Raw genomic sequence first — 24,054 nt, 5'->3', positions numbered from 1 at the left:
ACTCAGGACTGAGCCAACCTGTTGAGCGTATGGTTTAGGGTGTTGGTTTAAGTCTACATCCGATCTTTAACCGCGTTACGGGTGGATCCTCCACAACCACGCATCAAACTTCAACCTTTCAGTGTCTTTCCGCTTGATAAAGGTGAGTAATGAACTATGAATGCCTTTTTAATGCCTCTATCCTGAAACATATGTTATGGCTGATGAATTTATTCAAGTTTTTTGAAGTCATATATGATATATTTAAGCATTCAAAGACTTTAAAGGGTTGTGTGAACATACTTCACTTGGCGTTCAAGGTAGAATCTTTGAGTTATTTGAGATCATTTCCAGCTGTTAGTCTGTAGGGCATTCATTTACTGTACTTGAAAGGTTATTCTAATACTGTTTACTGTTTTACTAAAAAAAAGAAACACAAATACATACTGTACTGACTTAAAATAATACAAATTTGTGACATTGTAATCTTAGAAAACTACCAAAAATGTTCCTTCATGGGTTTTTTCTGATTTATTACCAACTTTCTCCTTAAGTAGTTTTATAAGTATAATATTATGAGTGTAAAATATGATGTGTAATCTGTACAATGTGTAACATATGATGATCTGCAAAGTGATTCGATTTCTCAGCCTTTTTTCCCCTCATAAAGGTTTCCAGTGGGCACATAGGTGTGAAAATGCAAATTTTCACACCTATGTGAAAACCTTGACCTCGAATTAATATCAAAATGACATTTAACATTGGCATTAAAAAAATGAATTTAAGACTGTCCTGTAATTGAACTTTGACGCCAATGATAGATTATTTGCATTTGAATTTTTGGCATTTTATTTTTTTATAAATTTGATGTCATTTTGACACTAAGGTGCCTGCTGGGTTAAAAAAAAATGTAAAAAAAAAGCCAATCTATTTCCAATCTATATCGAAATCTATTTCCAGATACAATTCTCGCCCCGAACAGTTAATTTCTGACCCTGAGCTTTAAAGTACAAGTTTCTGATTTACTACCAATTGTTTTCTTAAGTTATTCTATAATTATAATAATGTGTAAAATATGATGTGTAATCTGTACATTGTTTAAGATATGATGATCTGCGAAGTGATTTGATTTTTCAGCCTCTTTCAGTCGATTTTTGAGATTTGAGGAGCATGATTTAAAAAAAAAAAAACCTTTCTGTCCACAAGAATTGACTATTGGCCAGGGTTGCAAAAAACAAAATCATGTTAAAATAGTTTTTACATTTATTTGTGAGTTTAAATATATATATATATATTTTTTTTATTTAGATTTATAATAGGGTCTCAGACTTTTGGAGTTCACTGTACAAGTTGGCTTTCACTTTGAATTACTGCAGCTTTTCAAAGATCATCTGAATTTCATACCTTCATCACTGAATCTGAACAAAATCCAGTTACACTTTAATAAAATAAACCCTACTAGAGCTAATAATCAAATATTATTTTAGTTATATTCGCATTTCAACAGCTACTAACTCATTTTACTAATTCAGTCCTTTGCAAACATACATTTGTGAACATTTGAATACAGAACATGGAGGTTAAATCATGAGTTGGAGTGTATGAGTGGATGAAATCCAGTCATTCATGAAGTAAACACATCTAACGTTGTGTTTAAAGTTAGAGATGCACCATGACAACCCAAGAGTCTCAAACCGAGTTTTGTTTGGTTAATCTTCAGCTTTTACAACCAGTGATCCAGCTTTCCATGACAAAATATGGAAAAGCTGACACTCCTGGACATATTTTAGACTGAAAATAGTGTTTGCAACAGACTAAGATGCAAGTGTTAAATGGAAACAGACATGTGTTTGCTCAATGGAACAAAGAGACAACACTACTGTAAAGGAATAGTTCACAGAAAGTGAATATTCTCCCCTCATTTACTCACTCAACTTGTTTCTAACCAGCTTGAGTTTCTTTCTACTATTGAACACACACACACAAAAAGAGATATTTTGAACAATGTTGAAAACGTGTAGCCATTGAGTTTGGATATTTTGGAAGTCACTGGCTACATTTTAAATAATCTAAATATCTTATTTTGTGTTTAACAGAAAAAAGAAACACAAACGTTTGGAACTAATTGGGAGTGAGTAAACATCAATTTTTTGGGTGAACTATGCCTTTAACAACTGGAAAGGGCGGGATTGTGGTTTTAGAATGGTGATTCATTTGATCAGAATGTCTCATTCCTTCCTGCATCACTCGATGCACATGGAAAGCAGACACGTTGAAATCGCTAGTAAACTTCAACGCAAACCAACGTTGAGAAGTTTTCCTGTGTGGTTTTGTCTGTAAAAAGTTTTTCTACATATCCATTTTAAAGCAGTCTGTGTTACTAAAGGGCATCGGTCAGCGTGTTTGTGCTGGAGTGTGTAATCATACAATACTTCAAAGTTCACAGCCTGTTCTCAAGGGTGGAATTTTGTTCCTAATATAGCCACAGTCTGGATTCCTGTGTACATGGCGTGCATCCTTTGTGTGCCATGTGATTGTGTCAGACTCTCTTATATGGAGTCAGGGGTGTTTTGGAAGAAGTAGGTGAGAACAAATGTGACTTAACTCAACACTCACGCACTTCTATAAATACAAACTGCATGTATATCACATGTTGCATGCATATACGTGCGTGTGTTGTGCATTTCAGCCTAGTATTTGTCAATGCCACCTGGTAAAGAAACACAACATGCCTATGCAGTGTCCTAGACTGCAAAAATACTCTTTTTAAGTAGAGTTTTTGTTTAATTATCTAAAAATTAATAAAACAAGAAGCATTTTCTAGACAAGTAAAACATTGTCTTTTTTTTAGGAATAAGAAGTCAAAATTAAGTGAGTTTTTCCTTAAAACAAGTAAAATAATCTGCAAATTGGGGTGAACAAAATAATCTTATGTCAAAAGTAAAAACAAAATTATTTTGCTGACCCCATAGGCAGATTATTTTGCTTGTTTTATGGAAAACCTCACTTGTTTTTAGCATATTATTTTTGAAGAAAATTCCTTTTGCTAGTCTAGAAAATGCTTCTTTATGTAAATATTTTGAGATATTTGGACTAAAAACAAGACTAACAATCTAAGTAAGAAAAGCATTTGTTGCAGTGTATTGTTGTTTAGGTTGTCAAGTACTCGCTCATGCTCATTGACTGAATACAAAATCCATATATGCATCATTACAGTTTTCACAAAATCCCATTTTTGTAGTTTGCACAGGAACGATAACAGTACTGATTTCAATAGCTGCACATTGAAACCCTTTTCAAAACCGAAGGCCCCTAAAATGTTTTCATTTAACCAGTGTTGTATAAATGCCAGCTGCTTCTCTCTTTCTTCATTACAGAATATTAAATTCGACCTCCAGATCAGCAGCTGCTCGCAATAATTACTAGACTGATCAAATTAGTGCAGAGGAGGAGCTGTGGCCATAAACTAGAGATTTGTCATACTGTATCTTTAGCCAATCAAACTAGGGCTGCACAATATATCGTTTCATAATCGATATCGCTGTGTGCATCCGCAAGTCACACTGCAAGATATGCAATGTTGAGTCTGAATTATAGCTGACCAGGAGCTACAGAGCACATATGATTTAAAGTTTAACCATAATAGTGTGAATGCTTTCATTTGCATGTGTTTTAAAGCCGGTGACTGACCATTTTAAGAGTTTAAAACATTTGGACAGAAATATATATATATATATATATATATATATATATATATATATATATATATATATATATATATATATATATATATATATATATATAAGTTTATATAAATTACGATCATATTATTATGTTTGGAGGTCTAGCAAACAATAATTGTATTTTTTGATACATGTAAAAAAAGAAGAAAAAAAAGGTCCCACTTTATAATAAGTGGCCTTAACTAATGTCTACTTACATAGGATTTAATAGTTTGTTAAAATGTACTTATTGTGTAAATACATGTATTTACTGTGTACTTATGCTTGATTAAATAAATTTATGTAATTACATCTGTAATTAACTTTTGTAATTACATTTATTATTACACTGTTGACCCTCCCTTACACCTTAACCCACCCTTAAACCTACCCATGCCACCAAACCTGTTCATAACCCAACCTCTATCCCAACTTAAAAGCACCACAAGTGTTCTCAAATACATTATAAACACAGTAAGTACATTGTAATTATTTTTTTGATGTAAGTACATAGTAGTTAAGGACACTTAATATAAAGTGGGACCAAAACAACAACAACAACAACAACAACAAAAAAAAAACATACTTAAAATTTTTGTCTTGCTCAAAGCAAAAACAAGATTATTTTACTCACTCCATTTGCGGATAGTTGTGATTGTTTCAACTCTTAAGTTTGACTTATTTCTTTTAAAAGGTAAAAACAAAATGTTTTTACTTGATCTTTATTCAGAGAAGTTTTTTTTTAGATATTTAGACAGGTAACAACGTTACAACAACATTTTTCAGCATTGTGATTATTCAGTTTCTGCACCTGAATACTGTTAAGCAGGTCGCACACCAGAAGCGCCGCTCGGCGCCGCGACACGGCGCGTACATGACAGATTAAAGTATCGCACACCAGACGCGCACATTCGAATGATATTTAACATGAAACTAATCAGATGGCGCTCTGTGGCGCGGCTGAAAAATGAACTGCGTCCTGAGCCGTCGCCGGGCGCCGCCGACAGCCGCCGACTTGCGGCGCCGGTGTGTGTATCCTGATAGAAACCTATGTTTAGAATTCTAAAATACGTGTCGCTGCGTGGCGCTGCGCGGCGCGCCGCCGAGCGCCGCTTCTGGTGTGCGACCTGCTTTAGACTTAGAAAATTGTTAAATACAGCTATTTAAACCATCTTGTAAAACTGTGCTCATAGCGCAATTTTTAATTGCAGGAAAAATCCAATAAATCACAATATCAGATTTTTCAATATTGTGCAACCCAAAATCAAATGCACCAGTTTATTAATTTTTAACCCTATTAATACTGAAATCTAAAAGGCTTTCGGAGTTTAACAATGCATGTGTACCAATATTAATAACAGCCTGCATACATTTCAACAAGAAAACCCTAAAATCTCAGCCAAAACTATAAACAATAATTAACAATCCAACTAACTTGAAAAATGATAGAGGAAATAATAATCCATTATACAAGCAATTATAGTTTAACATTTAATTTAACTAAATGCTAAATGTGATTAATTCACATAAAATATACTGTAATAAAACAGAGCTTTAAGATCAACAGATAAAACGTTAACAACTACTGCAATATGAAAACTTACTGAGTTTGTGTAAACCTATACAAATACACAATCAACTATATTAATTAAATGCGTAGTTCAGCCAAAAAATGAAAAATCTTACATCATTTACTCACACCTCTCTAGTTCAAAATCTATTTGAGTTCATGGTCATTTTTTCCCCTAGAATGGAAGTCATACCAACAACCAGTACATCAGTATATCCTAAATATTTTAAATAATTTACTCCACCTTCACTTTTTTAAAACCTACAATATTTGAGTCCATGGTAATTTAAACCTACTATAAAAGTGCAACCAGTATTCTTCCAATGAGCAATATCACATGAATAGCAGCGTGATATGGCTGTATATCAGCACTTGTGGGAGGCCCATAATCGTGTATATAAAAACAAAAGCTGCGTCCCAAATGGCACACTATACACTATGCACTCATGCACTATGTACTTATGCACTTACACACTCAACAGGATAGTATATGTATGTAGTGTCGTCCCAAATGGCACACTAATGTTTTTTTACTAAGCGGAAATTCAAACCGTTTTCCTGATGACGTTTGACGGACGCCAAATCAGTGAAATAAACGACCGAATTATCAAATATTACCTGCCGTGAGTGTTGCCGCATTCACCATCGGGAGGCGCTATAATCACTCTCGTAGAAGAATTTTGTTTTCACCATCCAAAATAAATAAAGTTATCCAACAAGTGCGTCCGATAGCTCCGCCTCTTCCGCTACGTAGGCAAACCTGCGGTCGTTGATTGCGTGAAGTGTCCATCATTACACACTTCATTTTAGCGGCTGAATGAGTGCATCATCCGGGAAATTAAAGTGCACTTATTATTTTTAGAGTTTTCAGTGTGAACACACTACTTACACTATTTATACTACAAAATGGCGTAGAATAGTGCATAAGTATGCGATTTGGGACGCAGCTAAAATCAAACATGGAGAGTCTCAAAAAACCTTGTATATGAGGAACTACTTTCTTCCTCATTGGATTCAAATCATAAGCTGACAGTTAAACAGCTGAGCAAGCATCTTTTAAACTGTAGATCTGTAGTGTCTGCTTTTTGCTAGCTGTGGGCGGAGTAATACACAAAGGGTAAAGAGGCTGTACGGGTGCTGATATTACTTAAATATATCACGGCTATCAGCAAATCAGATTCGAGAACCAGACAGAACTGTTGTATAAAATAATTTACTGTATTTTGTGTTCAACAGAAGATAGAGCTTTGTGTGCCTTTGTGCATGACTGTCTATATACTACTTTGTATTTGTAAATAAACCAATATTCTGATAGAGCTGTTTCAGCACTCAATTAAACTCACCGTCTTGATGCAATGGGTTAACAGATTGACGAGGTAGCCCAGAATAAATTATTTTAAGAAGGTTGCCATGGGGTGGCTAGGAGGTCTCAAGGTATTCTGGCTGAAAGATGATAGAAGGCTCCCTGCTAGACCAAATCAAGAGCAAACCATAATAAATCACTTAATAATAGCAAGACCTCTTCACAAGCCACAAAAACATTACAATTTACATAATAATAATAATAATAATAATACATTTTATTTAAAGACGCCTTGCTGACAACTCAAAGACATCATACAATAAACAAGAGCAATAGAACAAGAAAAATAATAAATATATATATATACACTTAATTAAGTATTAAAAGTCATCTTAAATAAGTGGGTTTTGAGTCTTTATTTGAATCATGTGAGGGATTCAATGTTTCAGATGGCAGGGGGTAGTGAGTTCCAAAGCAGGGGAGCAGAGCAGCTGAATGCTCTACTGCCATAGACGATAGACGAGCAGAGGGAACAGACAAGTGGAGGGAGTAAGAAGATCGCAGGGTGCGAGAAGGAACAGAAATGTGGATGACGGCAGACAAATATGGGGGGGCGAGATTGTGGATGGCTTTGAATGTTAACATCAAGATTTAAAAAATCAATTTGAAAATGAACAGGTAACCAGTGAAGCTGCTGCAGGACAGGGGTGATGTGATGAGAAGAAGGGGTTCTGGTGATGATATGGGCAGCTGAGTTCTGGACCAACGGAAGTTAACGGAGGGATTTATGAGTGAGACCAAAGAGAAGGGGGTTGCAGTAATCTAAACAAGATGTGACAGGGCTATGGACGAGAACAGCAGTGGCATGAGGGGCAAAAGAAGGGCGGAGATGGTTAATGTTGTGTAGGGGGAAGTAAGCAGACCGGGTGATGTTATTAATGTGAGAATCAAAAGATAGGGTGCTGTCAAGGATGACACCCAGACTCTTAACCTGTTTGGAGGGATAAATGGAACAGTCATCAATAGAAAGAGCAAAGCTGTCAGTTTTGGAGAGAGTTGATTTGGTATAATATGCAAACTTTCATCTGTGATTTTATGTACACCTATACACATTATCAACTATATAAATAAAGGTATAGTTATACTTATATCGTAAAACAGGGGTCACCAATCTTGGTCCTGGAGGGCCGGTGTCCCTGCAGGGTTAAGCTCCAACTTGCCTCAACACACCTGACTGTGTATTTCAAGTATATCTAGTAAGACCTTGATTAGCTTGTTCAGGTGTGTTTGATTAGGGTTGGAGCGAAAATCTGCAGGACACCGGCCCCACAGGAACAAGTTTGGTGACCACTGTCCTAAAAATTACCTTTGCCTTTACTTGTTCAAAACCTACAGTATTTGAGTCCATGGTATTTTGCTCCTACTATAGAAGAGCAAGCAGCATTCTTCTAAATAACTTATTTATAAGGTGCTATGTGTACACTATGTGTGCATTAGTGTCTATTTACTACTTTGGATTTGTTAATAAACCAATATTCTGATGGAGCTGTTTCAGCACTAAATTAAACTCACTGTCATGATGCAATGGGTTGTCAGGTTGTAGAGGTGGCTAGGTGGATGAATGGTTGGATGCTGCAAGGTGGCTTCCTGCAAAAATCCCAAGCAATTAAAGAATAATCTAAACCATTCATCACCAAAAATGCTAAATAAACTGCCATCCACAGCAGTGAATGAGAGCTTTCTGCAATAAGTACGAGGCAGTCACTGGGAAGGGACGCTAATGTACAAGAACTAAAAGGTACATCTTCATTTTTTTAATGATTTCTAATTAGCGCATATTATTAAGCTACTTAAAATGTAATCCCTGTACAACTGTTTGCTTTAGGGTTCCACACAAATGGCAGTGTGTTTACTTAAAGAACAGTACATAGACATTTTAAATTTGAAAGCTTTTTATCCAAGTAAGGCCCTCTCCAGCCTATACAACATCCATTTTAGCTGTGCTCAAAAAAATGTATGAAAAAGGAACCATCTTTTTTCTCTCTTATACCACACTCTAACAATTAACCTATTGTTCCATCTTGCAAAGCTATTAGATGGCAGTAAACTCTAGACAACTTGCTTTGAAGCACAGTATCCTGTTTTACTAAACAAGATAGAGTTAAGAAAAATGCCTAAAATGTTTTTTTTCTGTGATTATTATTATATTTATAAAGATTTTAGAACAATATCATTATCATTATAGTTATCATCCGCGCTGTGAATGGGCCTGTCCTGTGCATAGCAAAATGTAATACTAGGGGTTAGTGACTATGAAACATTTTATCCAGGCACAATACAGGTATTCAGACTTGCCCAGGCACCAAGAGTGAGCAAATTCCTTGGCTGTCCCATTTAAACTTTCAATTTCCTGAGTAAGGGTTGAATACTAGTGTGGAATAAAGAGAGGTTTAGAGATGGTATTGTTCATTGAATGTGTTATGGCATCTGCAAAGAAACAAGGCATTACATTGAAACAGGGAAGGCTGGCTTGTAATGTGAGATGAGGAAGTGATGTTAAACACCGTAGGACACAATTCCTCATTCTTTCCCATGACTCACACACACACATACACGCACACTGGCAGGCCAACGTGACCGTACCAGATCACAAGACATTCATTATTATCTCCATGCACCCTGGGTGATCCACCCTGGCAGGAGGATGCCAAACTGTTCGGATTGTCCAAGCCAAAAACAGTGAGATGAAACACAATTCTTTCAGCTCTTTAGTGGTATTGTTGCATGAAGAGATTTAAGAAGCATATTTAAGACTCCCTGAAAAGATTGTAAAATATAGAGATCAGTTTTTTCTAGCCAGATCATTGGCAGAATTATCTAGGCACTGATTGTACTGGAAAAGTACCTATCTGTATGTGCTGTTCACTTACTGAATGTAAAGACATTCAGAAAATTATAAGTGAGGCCAACAGTCGATTACCTTTTCACTACATTAAAGTATAACTTTAAATAATTGTAGAAACATTAAAATGAAATAAAAAAGTAGTCGAGCACACGTTACATCTGCAATCATAAAGTTTAGACAAACACAGACATGATTTAACTGCTACTTTTTCATTCAAACAAAGTAAATTTTGAGTAACTTATGATTCAGACACAACATCGGCAGTTACTGTTTTTGTAATCCCAACATAAAGTATTACAAACTAATGCGTGGCGTTTCATAACTTTACCTGAATGAATCATTGTTGTTGAATGACTCGGTTGAGAATGATTCAGTGGCTCGCTCTTTTACACAAGTTATGATTGCTTGTTGCCACCTGCTGCCTCAACTGTGTAACTTCACCAATGCCCAAAATATGTCTTAAACAAGAATGCTGCTCTGATCGTTAAATGTTTTTTTTTTTTTTCAAATATCTGTATGTTAAACGTGCATAGTATGCTAGACAGCAAAAGTTTGCTATTTTAGCAAAAGTCAACCTTCTTTGATTTGATTGGTGATCTTTGAGTAGTCATCTTTTTTTCAAGAGTCGACTTTGATGCTCATGTCTGATTACAGGGCGAATCCAGGCAGACAGGGCCGGAGTGGGACTGCTTTTCAGCCCTGGAGTTTCAAGCCTTAGACCGGCCCACCTCAGTTCACGACTGACTATATTAAAATAAGGACATTTCCAATTCAGTTTCTAATTACAATATCACGTCTTTTTAAGAAAACAGCTGCTTTAGAACTTCAAATGTTCAACAACTCTAACAGTATTATATGTCTTAACAATAAAAATGAAGAGAAAAATAAATAAATAAATAAATAACATACTCAGACGAGAATCAAACCTTGATCGGCAGCGTCGTACTCTAACGTGCTAACCACTGGACCACAGCAGATGTAGTTAAATCACCAATAATTTGCAGGCTAGTTATATATAAACAGAGCAGAGCTACGGTAAAATGATGAATAAGAAGACTGGTCAAATAAATAAATTAATTTAAAAAGTGTGACTGCTGAGTGCAACAGATTCTGAAGCTAGGGACACCGGCCCTCGCGGCCAAAAAACGGACCGGCCCACCGGGAATTCTCCCGGTCCTCCCGATTAGCCAATCCGGGCCTGCAGGCAGATAACGTTTTTCAAAATTGGGGCTACATGGTGGCTCAGTGGTTAACACTGTCACCTTGCAGCAAGAAAGTCACTGGTTTGAGTCTCAGCTGGGTCAGTTAGCTTTTCTGTGTGGAGTTTGAATGTTGCCCCCATGTTGGCGTGGGTTTCTTTTGTGTGCTCCGGTTAATAATTCTGACTTCAACTGTATATATTAACTTTCCTTCTGCTTAGTCCCTCTATTCATCAGGGGTTGCCACAGCAAAATTAACAGCCAATTTATCAAGCATATGTTTTACACAGTGGATATATATGCCTGTTTTTAGTTAAGCTCCATCAGATGAGGATTTTTTCAAGCATAGGATCATTCATAATCTCTTCACAGCAATGTACCGGCCATTTTCCAAAAATTCTGTATGCGTAAAAGTCACTTCTCATTCCAGAAGATTGCCTGAACACAATTTACGGTATTATTATTTTTTTTAATGGTTTGTTCATATATCATCTTTACAGAAATTTGCAATTTTCCGGCAAAGCCTGTGTATAAAAGGCTGCTGTCAGGAACTATTTTTCTCTAGTGGAAGAATAGCAGGATTAATGTATTCTAAAGTAACATATTAATAGGAATATTTTTGGCTGATATTTATAAACGCTAACTGATTATCTCCAGCTGGTGGCTCAGTGGTAAGCACTGACGCCTCACAGTAAGAAGGTCACTGGTTCGAGTCCCGGCTGGGTCAACTTGCATTTGTGCTGAGTTAGCATGTTCTCTGGTTTCCCCCACAGTCCAAAGACATGCGCTATAAGTGAATTGAACTAAATTGTCCACAGTGTATGTGTGTGAATGAGAGTGTATGGATGTTTCCCAGCACTGGTTTGCAGCTGGAAGTGCATCCGCTGTTTAAAACATATGCTGGATACGTTGGCAGTTCATTCCACTGTGGCGACCCCTGATGAAGTAAGCCAAAAGAAAATGAATGAATGAATTTATATGGTATAACTGATTCTCTCAAGACCTGCTGCATTCTGTGATTAAGATCCTTTCATTTAAAATGAGTCCTTCTTGACTTATATGTTACACAAATAAATAACAGCATATGAGATTAAGTAAATTATGACAGAATAACTCACTGTTCCTCTAATCAAACAAGCACCTGCTTGCAAATTAAACGTCCTCCTATACTACACAAAAGCTAATTTGACTTGATTTGCATAAACAAAGGGTCAGGCCTTCAAGCTTAAAGGGATAGTTTACTCAAATAATAAAATGTCCTCACCATTTACTTTTCCTCATGTAGTTTTAAACTTTTATGAGTTTCTTTATTTCTGTTCAACACAAAAGAGGATATACTTTGAAAAATGCTGGTTGATGGCACCCACGGACTTCCAAAGTAAGAAATAAATAAATAAATAAATAAATATATATATATATATATATATATATATATATATATATATATATATATATATATATATATATATATATATATATATATATGAGCAATATCACACGAGTAGCAGTGGGATATGGCTGTATATCGGCACCGGTGGAAGGCATGCGTTGCCCTTAGTGCCTTAGTGCCCTCAACAGTGCCGATATACAGCCATATCGCACTGCTACAAGTGTGATATTGCGTTTATACAACAGTTTGACAGCATAATTGTGTATATAAAAACAAAATCAAACATAGAGAGTCTCAAAAACCCTTTTGAATGAGGAACTACTTTCTTCCGGATTCAAATCATAAGCTGACAGTTAAACAGTTGAGCGTGCATCTCATCTTTTAAACTGTAGATCTGTAGTGTCTGCTTTTTGCTGGCTGTAAGTGGGCGGAGTAATACACAAAGGGTAAAGAGGCTGTAGGAGTTCTGATATTGCAGAATACCGCATGGCTATCAGCCAATCAGATTTGAGAACCGGACAGAACTGTTGTATAAATACATAGAAGAGAATGAGTGTCATACAGAGACCGGCATTTTTTTTAAACATCTCAAACAGGTTTTGAACAAGTGAAGGGTGAGTAAATGATGTCAGAATTTTCATTTTTTGTTGAGCTGTCCCTTTAAGAAGTAGGCCTACAGTATAATTACGTCTAAACTATAATGGCACAAAACAGTGCATGTGTGTTTGGAAGAAGAAACGAGATAATTCATGTGGAAGATAATATGAAAACAGACTCAAGGGATTTATTAAACCTCTTGGAGACTCTCTGAAAACAAAAAAAAAGCTCTAGATTAGCTTCTGCCTCACGCTGGCCCAGGCTGATCTGATCAAAGAGCAGAAATACTGGACTTTATTTTGTCTCAGCATGTCTCTGGTGAACCCATTATTTCTCCCCTTTCTTCGCCACCATGTTTGTAAGTTGAAGGTGGTGAATGTTACATCATCTCGTGGCGTAGGGATGGGCAAAACATTCCCTCTGGTCTCTGGGAGACGAAATGGAAAAATCCTTGCTAAGCTCGATAGCGCTGTTCCAGCATGTTTAATTACGATGTGATTCAACATCTACATCTGTCAGAAGATGTAAATCTCCATGCACTTGGAGAAACACGCGCTCTTTATATGGAGGGGTTTAGCACTTTCACATGTTTCCTAGCAGCTGAGATGTTCCAGGCATTGTTGACATTTGATCCAGGTCTGCTTTGTGTTTTCAGAGCGGCTATTTGTTGTGTTTAATCAGATCAGACGCATTGGCAAGGATCGTGATCATTTGATTTAAGCCCATTTTTGTTGATGTGAAGCTAGAGGAGGACGATAATTCAGGCATTAAGGGAATTCATGTTATATTTAGAGCATAAGTGGATTGTGAAGCATAATGGGAATTATCTTTCGTGTATGTAAAGGACACATGATCTGCTTTCCGATCATAATGTTGTCATTTTCCTGGGTTTAATGGCAAAATCTTCAGCTTACAATAACAATCCATTTTACTACTATACCAGGGATCACCAAACTTGTTCATGTAGGGCCGGTGTCCTGCAGAATTTAGCTCCAACCTTAATCAAACACACCTGAACAAGCTAATTAAGGTCTTAGTCATATTTGAAACACCCAGGCAGGTGTGTTGAGGCAAGTTGGAGCTAAAGCCTGCAGGGACACCGGCCCTCCAAACTCACCAGCCACTTTATTAGGTACACCTTACTAGTACACGGTTGGAGCCACTTTTGCCATCACAACTACCTTAATCCTTAGTGGCATAGATTCAACAAGGTACTGGAAATATTCTTTAGAGATTTTGGTCCATATTGACATGATAGCATCACACCGTTGCTGCTGATTTGTTGGCTGCACATCCATGATGTGAATCTCCTGTTCCACCACATCCCAAAAGTGCTCTGTTGGATTGAGTTCTGGAGACTGTGGAGGCCGTTTGAGTACAGTGAACTCATTGTCGTGTTCATGAAATCAGAAATAAGATGATTCACGCTTTGTGACATGGTGTTTTATCCTGCTGGTAGTAGCCATCCGAAGATGGGTACACTGTGGTCATAAAGCGATAGACATGGTCAGCAACAATACTCAAGTAGGCTGTGGTGTTGAGACGATGCTGAACTGGTACTAATGGGCCTGAAGTGTGCCAAGAAAACATCCCCCACACCATTACACCACCAGCACCAGCCTAATCTGTTGATATAAGGCAGGATAAATCCATGCTTTCATGCTGTTGACACCAAATTCTGACCCTATATCCGAATGTCGCAGCAGAAATCGAGACTCATCAGACCAGGCAACGTTTTTCCAATCTTTTATTGTCCAATTTTGGTGAGCCTTTGCAAATTTCAGCCTCATCATTCTGCTCTTAACTGACAGGAGTGGCACCCGGTGTGGTCTTCTGCTGCTGTAGCCCATCCGCCTCAAGGTTGGACGTGTTGTGTGTTCAGAGATGCTCTTCTGCATACCTCAGTTGTAGCGAGTGGTTATTTGAGTTACTGTTGCCTTTCTATCAGCTCGAACCAGTCTGGCCATTCTCTTGTGACCTCTGGCAACAGCAAGACATTTGCGCCCACAGAACTCCCGCTCACTAGATATTTTCTCTTTCTCTGATCATTCTCTGTAAACCCTAGAGATGGTTGTGCGTGAAAATCCCAGTAGATCAGCAGATTCTGAAATACTCAGACCAGCCCGTCTGGCACCAACAACCATGCCATGTTCAAAGTCACTTAAATTACCTTTCTTCCCCATTCTGATGCTCGGTTTGAACTGCAGCAGATTGTCTTGAGTTACTGCCATATAATTGGCTGGTTAGAAATTTGCACTGAGAAGTTGGACAGGCTTGCTTAATAGAGTGGCCGATGAGTATATAAAATTGATGATCACCTCTTTCATTGTATTTTGAGTGCTTTAGTCAACCTTGTTACTCCTGTGGTGTTCATAGTCAAAAGTGAAAGCCATAGGAAATGAATGGGTATCCAGACTATATTCATCCATCAGGCTGTAAAACATCCCATATACTGTACACCACCCCAACTCACTCACTATTTGTATTTTCAGTGCTGTTATTTAATGTCTAAGTCTATAAATTCATGTTAAACACAACTTAGAGACATTGTTCACTGCTAAAGAATGTTGAATAAAAATTAGTTTTTTGTGCTTATTTAAGAGCAGTTAAAACCCTACAGAGGTGAACACGACAGCAGGAGGGTTTAAAAAAAAGCATAAATATTACTCAAAAAAAATGACGTTTACTGTTTGTTCACATTACTTATTTAAATTAAGTTGAAACAACACAATTCTTAAGTTTTTTGGGGGACATTTTAATAGTTTTATGTTAAATTCACTTAAGTTTACTAAATTCCTTAATGGTTTCCCAACACAAATTGATTGCGTGGAACCCAACTCTTTTTATACAATCATAACATACATTCATATTACTTTAAGTAAATAAGTGACTCTAAATTGTAATAAACATGACTTTTAAAGTAACCGTTACTGTAGTTGTTGATGACTAGTGTATAAACCAACAATCTGAATTATGATTATTGATTTCATGTTGATGCATATTACATGATAGTATTGTTTTTAATGGAGACCTAATTTTGTATTGCAGGCAAAATCCACATTGTTATGATGAAATCTTTGGCACTAGTGTTCTTGACATGTAAGTTGATTTTTTTTTTAAATACTGTCTTGTGACCAAACCTTCTTAAGGTGCTATTTTGATAATAAACTTTATTGTGCTTTTGTAGTTGTGCCCCTTGTGTTGGCAGAGGGTCAGCAGACCAGTAAGTCTTCTCAATTTCTTTTATTTATGTGTAGTGATAAAAAAATGTTAAATTAAAATTAAATGTTTTTTTTTGCCTTGCATTTTGCAGCAGAGGATGATCCCTTCTCTTTTGGTAAGTTTTTTTTTAAATATTTAAATATTTTCTTTACATTTTAACATTCAAAATCTGTCATAAAACTTTAAACTTTCTATCATAAAAGTATCATATTACGTTTTTGAGATTAATTTTCAGGTTTTCATTCTGTCTCTCTCTCTAGATTATCACAGACTGAGGGTCGGAGGTCTGATCTTAGCAGCAGTTTTATGTCTGATTGGCATTACTATTCTCCTAAGTGAGTTTACTGACTGCGTCACTGCGTTTTGTTTTTGACGTTGGGTAACCAACTAATTTCTAAACTAAATGAATAAGTTGGATGAGCACAAATCTTTGTTTGTTGCAAGAGGTTTTATTTTTCTGTATTGTAAGCATGACTCCTTTTGAACTGATTTTTTTTTAAATAACAGTGATTCATTTAGGACTGAGTAACCATAAATAAGAATTCAATAGATTCGTCAAAAATGCTGATTCATTTTAAATGAATTGCTCAATTATTGAAGTGATTTGTTCAAAACTCAATATTTATTTTGTGTTTGTTTAGATCTACCACAACTATTTTATTCATTTTTACTGGGAATGTTTGTTAAATCTGTAATGTAGGTAGTTTTTTTCCCCATTTATTGAACTATTGATCTAAAGCTGACACGTATTTTTAATTTGTAACAACAAATCCTGAATCTGTGCTCACTGAAAACAATCACTGGATTTTCCTAAATTATTTGCATAGACAATAAATTAGATGATTGGCAACACAGAAATGCATACATACTATAGTCATGTTTTTTCCTTTGAATTTTGAGATAATATTAATAATAATAATAATAATAATAATAATAATAATAATAATAATAATAATAATTCATAATTCATAATAATGACAAAAAAATCTTTATTTTATAGTGACTTTAAAAGAACCATTTCAGCATTTTTCATAGATATAAAAAATACAAAAGTAAAATACATGCAAGAATACATGCATAAGATTAAAAAAACAAAGCAACTATAGTAAATGCATAAAATCACTTAAAAGCTACCTTAAATGTTCAACTTTTAGGTATAAAATATTGCCGTTTGATCCACTCTACTGTACCTGATTAAAACATCTTGTGTTTTGCCATTATTACAGGTGGCCACTGCAGATGCAAGTTCAACCAGGACAAGAGGTATAATGAACTTGTACATTATTTTCCAATACAAAAAACTGTCCTAAATCACGATGACATTAACTACATTAAGAAAAAGGGGTTATACAATTTTACAATAAAAAATAAAGAAATTAAGCAAGCTAATCCTTTAAAAATGCCAAGTGGGACTTGTTTTCTCTTTACACTAAAGGATAGTTCACCTAAAATGTAAATTTACTCAACCTCAGTTGGTTCAAAACCTTTATAGGTTTCTCAAAATAAGACATTTTAAACACAACTGAAAACCATGTAGCGATTTATTTCTATAGTAGAAAAAAAAAAGTCAATGGCTACCAGTTTTTAACATTCTTCCAAATATCTTCTTTTGTGTTGATCAGAAAAACAAACTTTAAATAGATTGAGTTAAAATTGAAATTAATTTTTGAGGGATTAAATATTTTAACTTACACCACCGACTTTTTTAAAATTCTGTCTACATTTCTGAGAACTTAATATCCTACGTATGTCACTTTTGCTTGCTTCTTATTTTAAGAATGTTCAGACATTTTGTAATGCAAAGCAATAAAATATAAACAATTTTTGGTAGTGTTCTATACATTAAAGGACAGTGCAGTACATACATTTACATTAAGCACATCTCTGTTTTGATAGGAGGAGGACAGGAAGTAACGCTCAAGCAATGCTCAACGACACAGGTATGATCTCTGTCATCTTCCTAAACCAACACAGGGTCTATGGAAATACATGGTTTAGTCTACATTGCAAATACACACCTTCTAGGTAAAAATTAATAATGGGCAGTACAAGAGCAAAATGTTTGTTCCTTTGTACTCTTATTTTTACATAGACATAATATTGACACATAAAGAATTATTTCATGCAGTTCATTGCATAACAGCAAATACATATCAAAAACACAAGGAGGACGTGTATCTGAAGTTTACAACAAAATTTCCAATTCTCAAAAATATATGCAGCACCCTCTAGTGGATTTGTCATCTGAAACTTGCAGCAAAATATGTACAGCAAAAACGCTTTTCTTACTTTTTTTTGTCTCGTTTCTAAGCCAAATATAAAAATAATCTGTTAATGGTGTAAGTAAAATAATCTTATGTCAAAATGATAAATAAGATTATTTTGCTTAACTCATTGGCAAATTATTTAGCTTGTTTTAAGAACAAGCTCACTAGAAACAAGACTTAAAATCTAAGTGAGAAAAGTGTACCTGAAGCAATTCAGGCTTTGCAAAAATGTAGGCCGAACAGTTCACAATCAATAAACCACATCTGTTAATTATTAAAATTTCGTTTTATAAACATTGAAGAGAGAATTATTAGCCCCCCTTTGAATTTTTTTTTTCTTGTTTAAATATTTGCCAAATGATTTTTAAAAGAGCAAGGAAATTTTAACAGTATGTCTGATAATATATTTTTTCTTCTGGAGAAAGTCTTATTTGTTTTATTTTGGCTAGAATAAAAGCAGTTTTTAATTTTTTAAAAACCATTTTAAGGACAAAATTATTAGCCCGTTTAAGGTATATATTTTTCCGATAGTCTACAGAACAAACCAACATTACACAATAACTTACTAACCTGTTATCCTAACCTGCCTAATTAAGCCTTTAAATGCCACTTTAAGCTGTATAGAATTGTCTTGAAAACTATTTAGTACAATATTATTTACTATATTTTTTACTGTCATCATGGCAAAGACTAAAAATATCAGTTATTAGAAATGAGTTTTTAAAACTATTATGTTTACAAATGCGTTAAAAAAACTTCTCTCCATTGAACAGAAATTGGCGGAAAAAATAAACAGAGGTGCTAATTATTCAGAGAGTAAAAGTGATATTTAGTGACATTTTAGTAGTTTGAAACAATATATTGTATAATAAATTATATAGAGAGGATTAATCCAGTTATACAACAGAAAAAGTACAGGTGGTTTATTACCAGGTTTAGTAGCATTAAATAATTTAAAAACAACACAGAAAAATCACTTCAAGCTATTAAAAATGTCAATAAAAATCACTTTTTCAAACTTGTCAACATCAGCAGTTGTTGGAGAATAGATCAAGGTCACATAATGCAGTTCAAAAGCATAAAAAATGAATCAATAAATATAGACAACTATTTATTTACAAATAAGTTTACAGTGCAGCAACATGAAGCTGATAATATACAGTAAATCAGCATTTCCCTTACAAAACCTGTCACAATTCATGTTGTCTGATGGCCGTGCGCTGCACGTATGAACCCCATCTGCTCATTATTGCTGTGCCAGTGCCCTGTGTGTGTGTCGCGGTGGGCCCGTATGTCTGGTCTCCACAACACCACACACACACCGTTTCCAGGATGAGTCATTTATTCTCCCCTGGGCGTATTTACTCTCCATGATCCCTGAGGGTGAGGCCGGAGAAACAGGATACAAAGATGCATGATGTAAATATTTTATCCAGTATCTTATTTTCTATAGTGAAGATGAAAAGAATTGGCATTTAATTAAAGGCTTTTTGCTAATCGGAGCCAAGTTTGAATTATTAAACGGGGTCATTTTGTGAGTGTCAAGTTTTGCTTGATCTATTGAGATTGAAGAGGTCATTGTAGAATGAAAACACACTGTTACTTTCCTTTCCTGAACTCAAAGCTTAAGGCAAATGTTTGTTTTATTTTAACTAAGCTGCAGGAAATTGTTTTGTAGTTATAAAACTTTCTTATATCAGACAAAAGAACTGCCATAAAAAAATATTACAAGTAGATTTCAGGAATAAAAAAGATATACTATAGGGGGAGAGTGGGGACAAACATAACATTTCTTATAAAAAAAAAACTCATTTTAAAGGATAATGTTAAACAGAAATATACCTTTGCTGTGGTTACTAACTCACAAAAGTGCTCTATCAAAATCAGGTGTAATTTGGAATCAATGCAGAACAATTTCAACATAACTTCACTTTAAACTAAAGTTGCACATTGTTAATTTTGACCCTGTCAGTAGAGAGGAAAGTACCACACAGGTGGGTCAAAAGTAACAATATTTACTAGATTTACTGGCTTAATCTTGTTTATTTCAAATATTTCTGACTATAACCTTGTTAATGTTCATCGGAAACTTATTTTGTCCTTTATTTTTGCAAAACATTGTAAGAGCTATAATTTAATTGAATATAATTTATTAATAGTGCTCTGATTCATGTAAAGGTAAACATGTTTAGTTGTGTACAATTGTTGATTTCACCCCTACTCTTTTGTTTGTAATGGTTTGCTCTGCCCTTATTGGATTGTTTTGAGTTATATTACAATATAGAAAAGTGAAAGAAAGAAAGATGGAGCTACACGTTTTTTTGAGCGGAGTTTGTTATTGCTTGAAAATTCATTAATCATCTTTAAATGGAAAGAAGCCAGAGTCGCTTTATTGCTAGATTGATTTTTGAAATTCTGATTACAGTATACATTAAACTGCATTTTCAGTTTCAGTTCCATCAAATGTTTCAAAAGCAACCCAACAATGCAAAATGTTCACATTTCCAGATATTTTTTTAAATATTATTGGCAAAATTCATAATTTTTTTGAAAGCATCTGACTCCAAACACTGCAAAATGTGGAAGTGAAAAATAAGGTTTGTCTATTAGCAGTAGGACATAAATAACAGTGTTACCTTTATCCGCACAGGAACTCTTGCCATTTAAACCTGATTTGCTTTTAAACTGAAAAACTTTGAGATAAACTTAAGATATGTGTTATTGCACTAAATAACCTGTAGATTGATCATTAGTGTAATGCATGAAAAAAGAAACACAACTTGTAATAAGGAAAAAATAACCACTACAATAATTTACTTTTTGTTACTAAAATCTGAAATTTGGAGTTAACTGTACACGGTACCGATATCAGGTGATATTTAGCAGCTCCATCAAGGGTTGCATGCAGAATGTGTTGTTATAGCCTGGAATACAGATGTTGTCAGGGTTTCAAGAGAATCGATTTTGTTACTTTTTATCCCACGTTTCTTTCATCCCTGCTTTCCCATATGGTCCCATAGCCAGGGGGGGTTTGAATGACCCACCCCCCATTGACAAAGGTCCAGAATTTGTCCCATACATGAGCTCGTTTGTCCTATTTTGACTGCTATGCCATCATAAATTGTAACCCATTGAAGATGAGTCGGCTGTCACTTCAGCGAGACTTCTGATAATCAATTTTGGTCAATGTAAACAATTATTACTGCTGTGCAAGAAAACATACAATCTGATGCAAATGAAGTCATCTTTCACTGATGAACCTATTGTATTGTTGTTAAACAAAGAAAACATTCACAAGTAACTTTTCTTCTAAATGTTGGGCCAAATAAAAAGTCGCAAAGCACCAAAAACAGACCATATTAAAGTGCATTTTAATACTAACTAGGCTATTGTTGTTATCTATAAATTTTCAAATTGACTTTTTTTACAAGAGAGGCTAGAATTTTTTTTTTATTTATTATTATTTATGTATTATTCATATGACCAAATCCTGAGAAATAGTTTTTCGATAAAGGCTATAATTTAATGAAGCTATAGTTTTTCATTAAAACCTTTAACAGATTCTATTTTTTTATAAAGATGCATTATGTAAAAAATGTGTATCAAATTTTTAGGAAATATTTTTGGTCCACCAAAAAAAACAAAGTTCTGGAAATATCAGTAAATGCAGTATTTAAAACTCTCTTAAAACTCTCAAAAAAAAATTTGACCCTCTTACCTGGCAGACTTGCTTTAATGAAGTATTACAATATGATGTTATAAATAGATTCCAGGGGAAAAAAATATATTTAATTATATTTTTATACATTATTATATTATATTATATTATATTATATTATATTATATTATATTATAGTTACACAAAAACAATGCACAAAAGAGTTAAGTAACTTTTGACACAAATATAATGTACAGAAATAAATTTGTAAAATAGCACAAAAATACTGAAATCTCAAGCATTTTTTGCACACACACACACACGCACACGCACGCACACAGTTTAAATCTAACAGTATACAAAATACAAGTAGAAAAACCATATATTTCATCTAAATAACTTAAATTATTTTAATTTCAACACTTTCTCTTTTACAGCGAGGGCGAGTGAATGCTAAAAACCTGCTGACCTGAACCAATCAGAGGAGACGGTCCCGCCTTCTTTCATCACATGTGCTGGTTTATCAGAGGAATCATTTCTCTTTAAGACGAGGAACCTGATAGGATGATGGTTTTCTGTTTTCACTCTGTGTTTGCTTCAGATCATACAGGAGGAAAGAGAAAATCCATTTTTGTTAAATGCCAGATGTGTCTTTTTAATATCAGTTAATTTAAACCAATTACCAAAATCAATATAAATTGTTCTGTTTTTTTATCCTGTCAGAAATTGTATTAAGTTATGTTGGATGTAGGTACAGTATGAAAGGGAAGGATTTTTATGTGGCTTGATTCAGTCTCATATGGAAACCTTTAATCAAATATTACTGTAAGCTGTAGTAAATATTACACTATTGCATTATATATGAAGTAGTTTACTGTTCAGAATTGTTTTGAGTAACTAGTTCATGCTGTCAATGCTTATAAACGACCCGTAATATTTACATTGGGGTATTGTCATGTGCTTGTTTTTTAGCCCACTGACACGCTTGTAGTATTACAGTAAGAGTTTGTTTTTATTTGTTGTGTGGAAAATTTGTCAGTATCGGTCAAACATGAACACTAAAATAAACCAAAAGTCTCTAAAACACCTGTATCAATGTTTTCTGTTCTCCGTCTCCAGCTGACTGACACCCTGCCGGCCGCTTCTCAAAGCCACTATAAAGATGTGTGTGGATTTTGCATGGTTTGCAAGGATTGCATTGGATGATTTAGCTTTAAGCTTGTTATTCCTCACATTCTCTGTTAAAATGATAATTATGACGCTAGATAAACACTGTGAGAATGTAATAAGCTTAGGTAGAAATGAAAGAGCAGTCAGAAGGGCTGAAAAGTTACTCAACAGCTCCCTCTATTGGTACTATAGTATTCTGATACAGATTTTTTTATTAAGCATTACACAGTAACTATTATTCACACACGTTAATGAACTTTGCAGAGTTCAAAGAGTAACATAAATACATAAATGATTAATATAACGCTAGATGGAAATGAAAGTGCTAGGAAAGAAGCTAAATAAAAGTGCATTCAGAATGGCAGAAAAGTTACTCGACAGGGCCCTCTGCTACGTTTTATTAACCATTACATAGGAACTATTTTTCACATACTTTAATGAACTTTGCAGAGTTCAGAAAGTAAAAAAAAAAAAAAAGTATATATATATATATATATATATATATATATATATATATATATATATATATATATATATATATATATATATATATATGATTATTACTATATGAAGCTAGATGGAAATAAAAGAGCAGTCAGAATGGTTGAAAACTTACTCAACAGCGCCCTCTGCTAGTGATTATTTAAATAAACTATTACATAGGAACTATTTTTCACACTTTAATAAACTTTGCAGAGTTCAGAGAGTAAAAGAAAGATATTTAAAGCTAGATGGAAATGAAAGAAGCTAGGAAATGAAAGTGTTAGGAAAGAAGCTAGAAAATTAAAGTGCAGTCAGAATGGTTGAAAAGTCACTTAACAGCGCCCTCTGCTGCTGATTGTATTTTATTAAGCATTACATGGGAACTATTTTTCACACACTTTAATGAACTTTGCAAAGTTCAAAGAGTAAAACATAAATAAATGATTAATATGAAGCTAGATGGAAAAAAAGTGCTTGGAAAGAAGCTAGGACATGAAAGTGCAGTCAGAATGGTTGACAAGTTACTCAACAGCGCCCTCTGCCACTGATTATTTAAATTAACCATTACATAGGAACAATTTTTCACACA

The 24,054-nt window shown here is 34.6% G+C and overlaps 1 protein-coding gene and 1 long non-coding RNA gene across 4 annotated transcripts in view; one reads left to right on the top strand and one right to left on the bottom strand.

Annotated features, from left to right (window-relative positions):
• fxyd3 (FXYD domain containing ion transport regulator 3) lies at positions 1–22,896 on the top strand. 2 transcript variants are annotated; one of them, NM_001256212.1, is given in 8 exon segments: positions 1–142; positions 15,714–15,764; positions 15,853–15,888; positions 15,979–16,002; positions 16,148–16,222; positions 17,114–17,150; positions 17,784–17,827; positions 22,250–22,896. In NM_001256212.1, coding segments are annotated over 7 exon segments (270 nt in total). In that variant the 5' UTR covers positions 1–142; positions 15,714–15,730; the 3' UTR covers positions 22,270–22,896.
• The window catches only part of LOC141378317 (uncharacterized), a 59,670-nt gene continuing 42,230 nt past the window's right edge, over positions 6,615–24,054 (bottom strand). Inside the window, exons 3-4 of one of the 2 annotated variants that reach the window (XR_012392522.1) lie at positions 8,147–8,221; positions 6,615–6,739 (exon numbers count right to left, since the gene is read on the bottom strand). This is a non-coding gene — a long non-coding RNA (uncharacterized lncRNA). The remainder of the gene's footprint in view (positions 6,740–8,146; positions 8,222–24,054) is intronic. The other variant, XR_012392521.1, reaches the window with a different exon arrangement.

Source organism: Danio rerio, chromosome 16, assembly GCF_049306965.1.
Source record: "Danio rerio strain Tuebingen ecotype United States chromosome 16, GRCz12tu, whole genome shotgun sequence".
Classification (NCBI taxonomy): Eukaryota; Metazoa; Chordata; class Actinopteri; order Cypriniformes; family Danionidae; genus Danio; species Danio rerio.
This window is presented reverse-complemented; position numbering and strand designations above follow the sequence as displayed.

What these genes read in the sequence shown, in the direction of transcription:
- fxyd3 (XM_073924940.1), top strand. Translation starts at nt 15,731, where the DNA reads ATGATGAAATCTTTGGCACTAGTGTTCTTGACAT. An exon ending in GGATGATCCCTTCTCTTTTG is followed by an intron (nt 16,003 to 16,147) that starts GTAAGTTTTTTT and finishes CTCTCTCTCTAG; the next exon opens with ATTATCACAGACTGAGGGTC. An exon ending in TGGCATTACTATTCTCCTAA is followed by an intron (nt 16,223 to 17,113) that starts GTGAGTTTACTG and finishes CCATTATTACAG; the next exon opens with GTGGCCACTGCAGATGCAAG.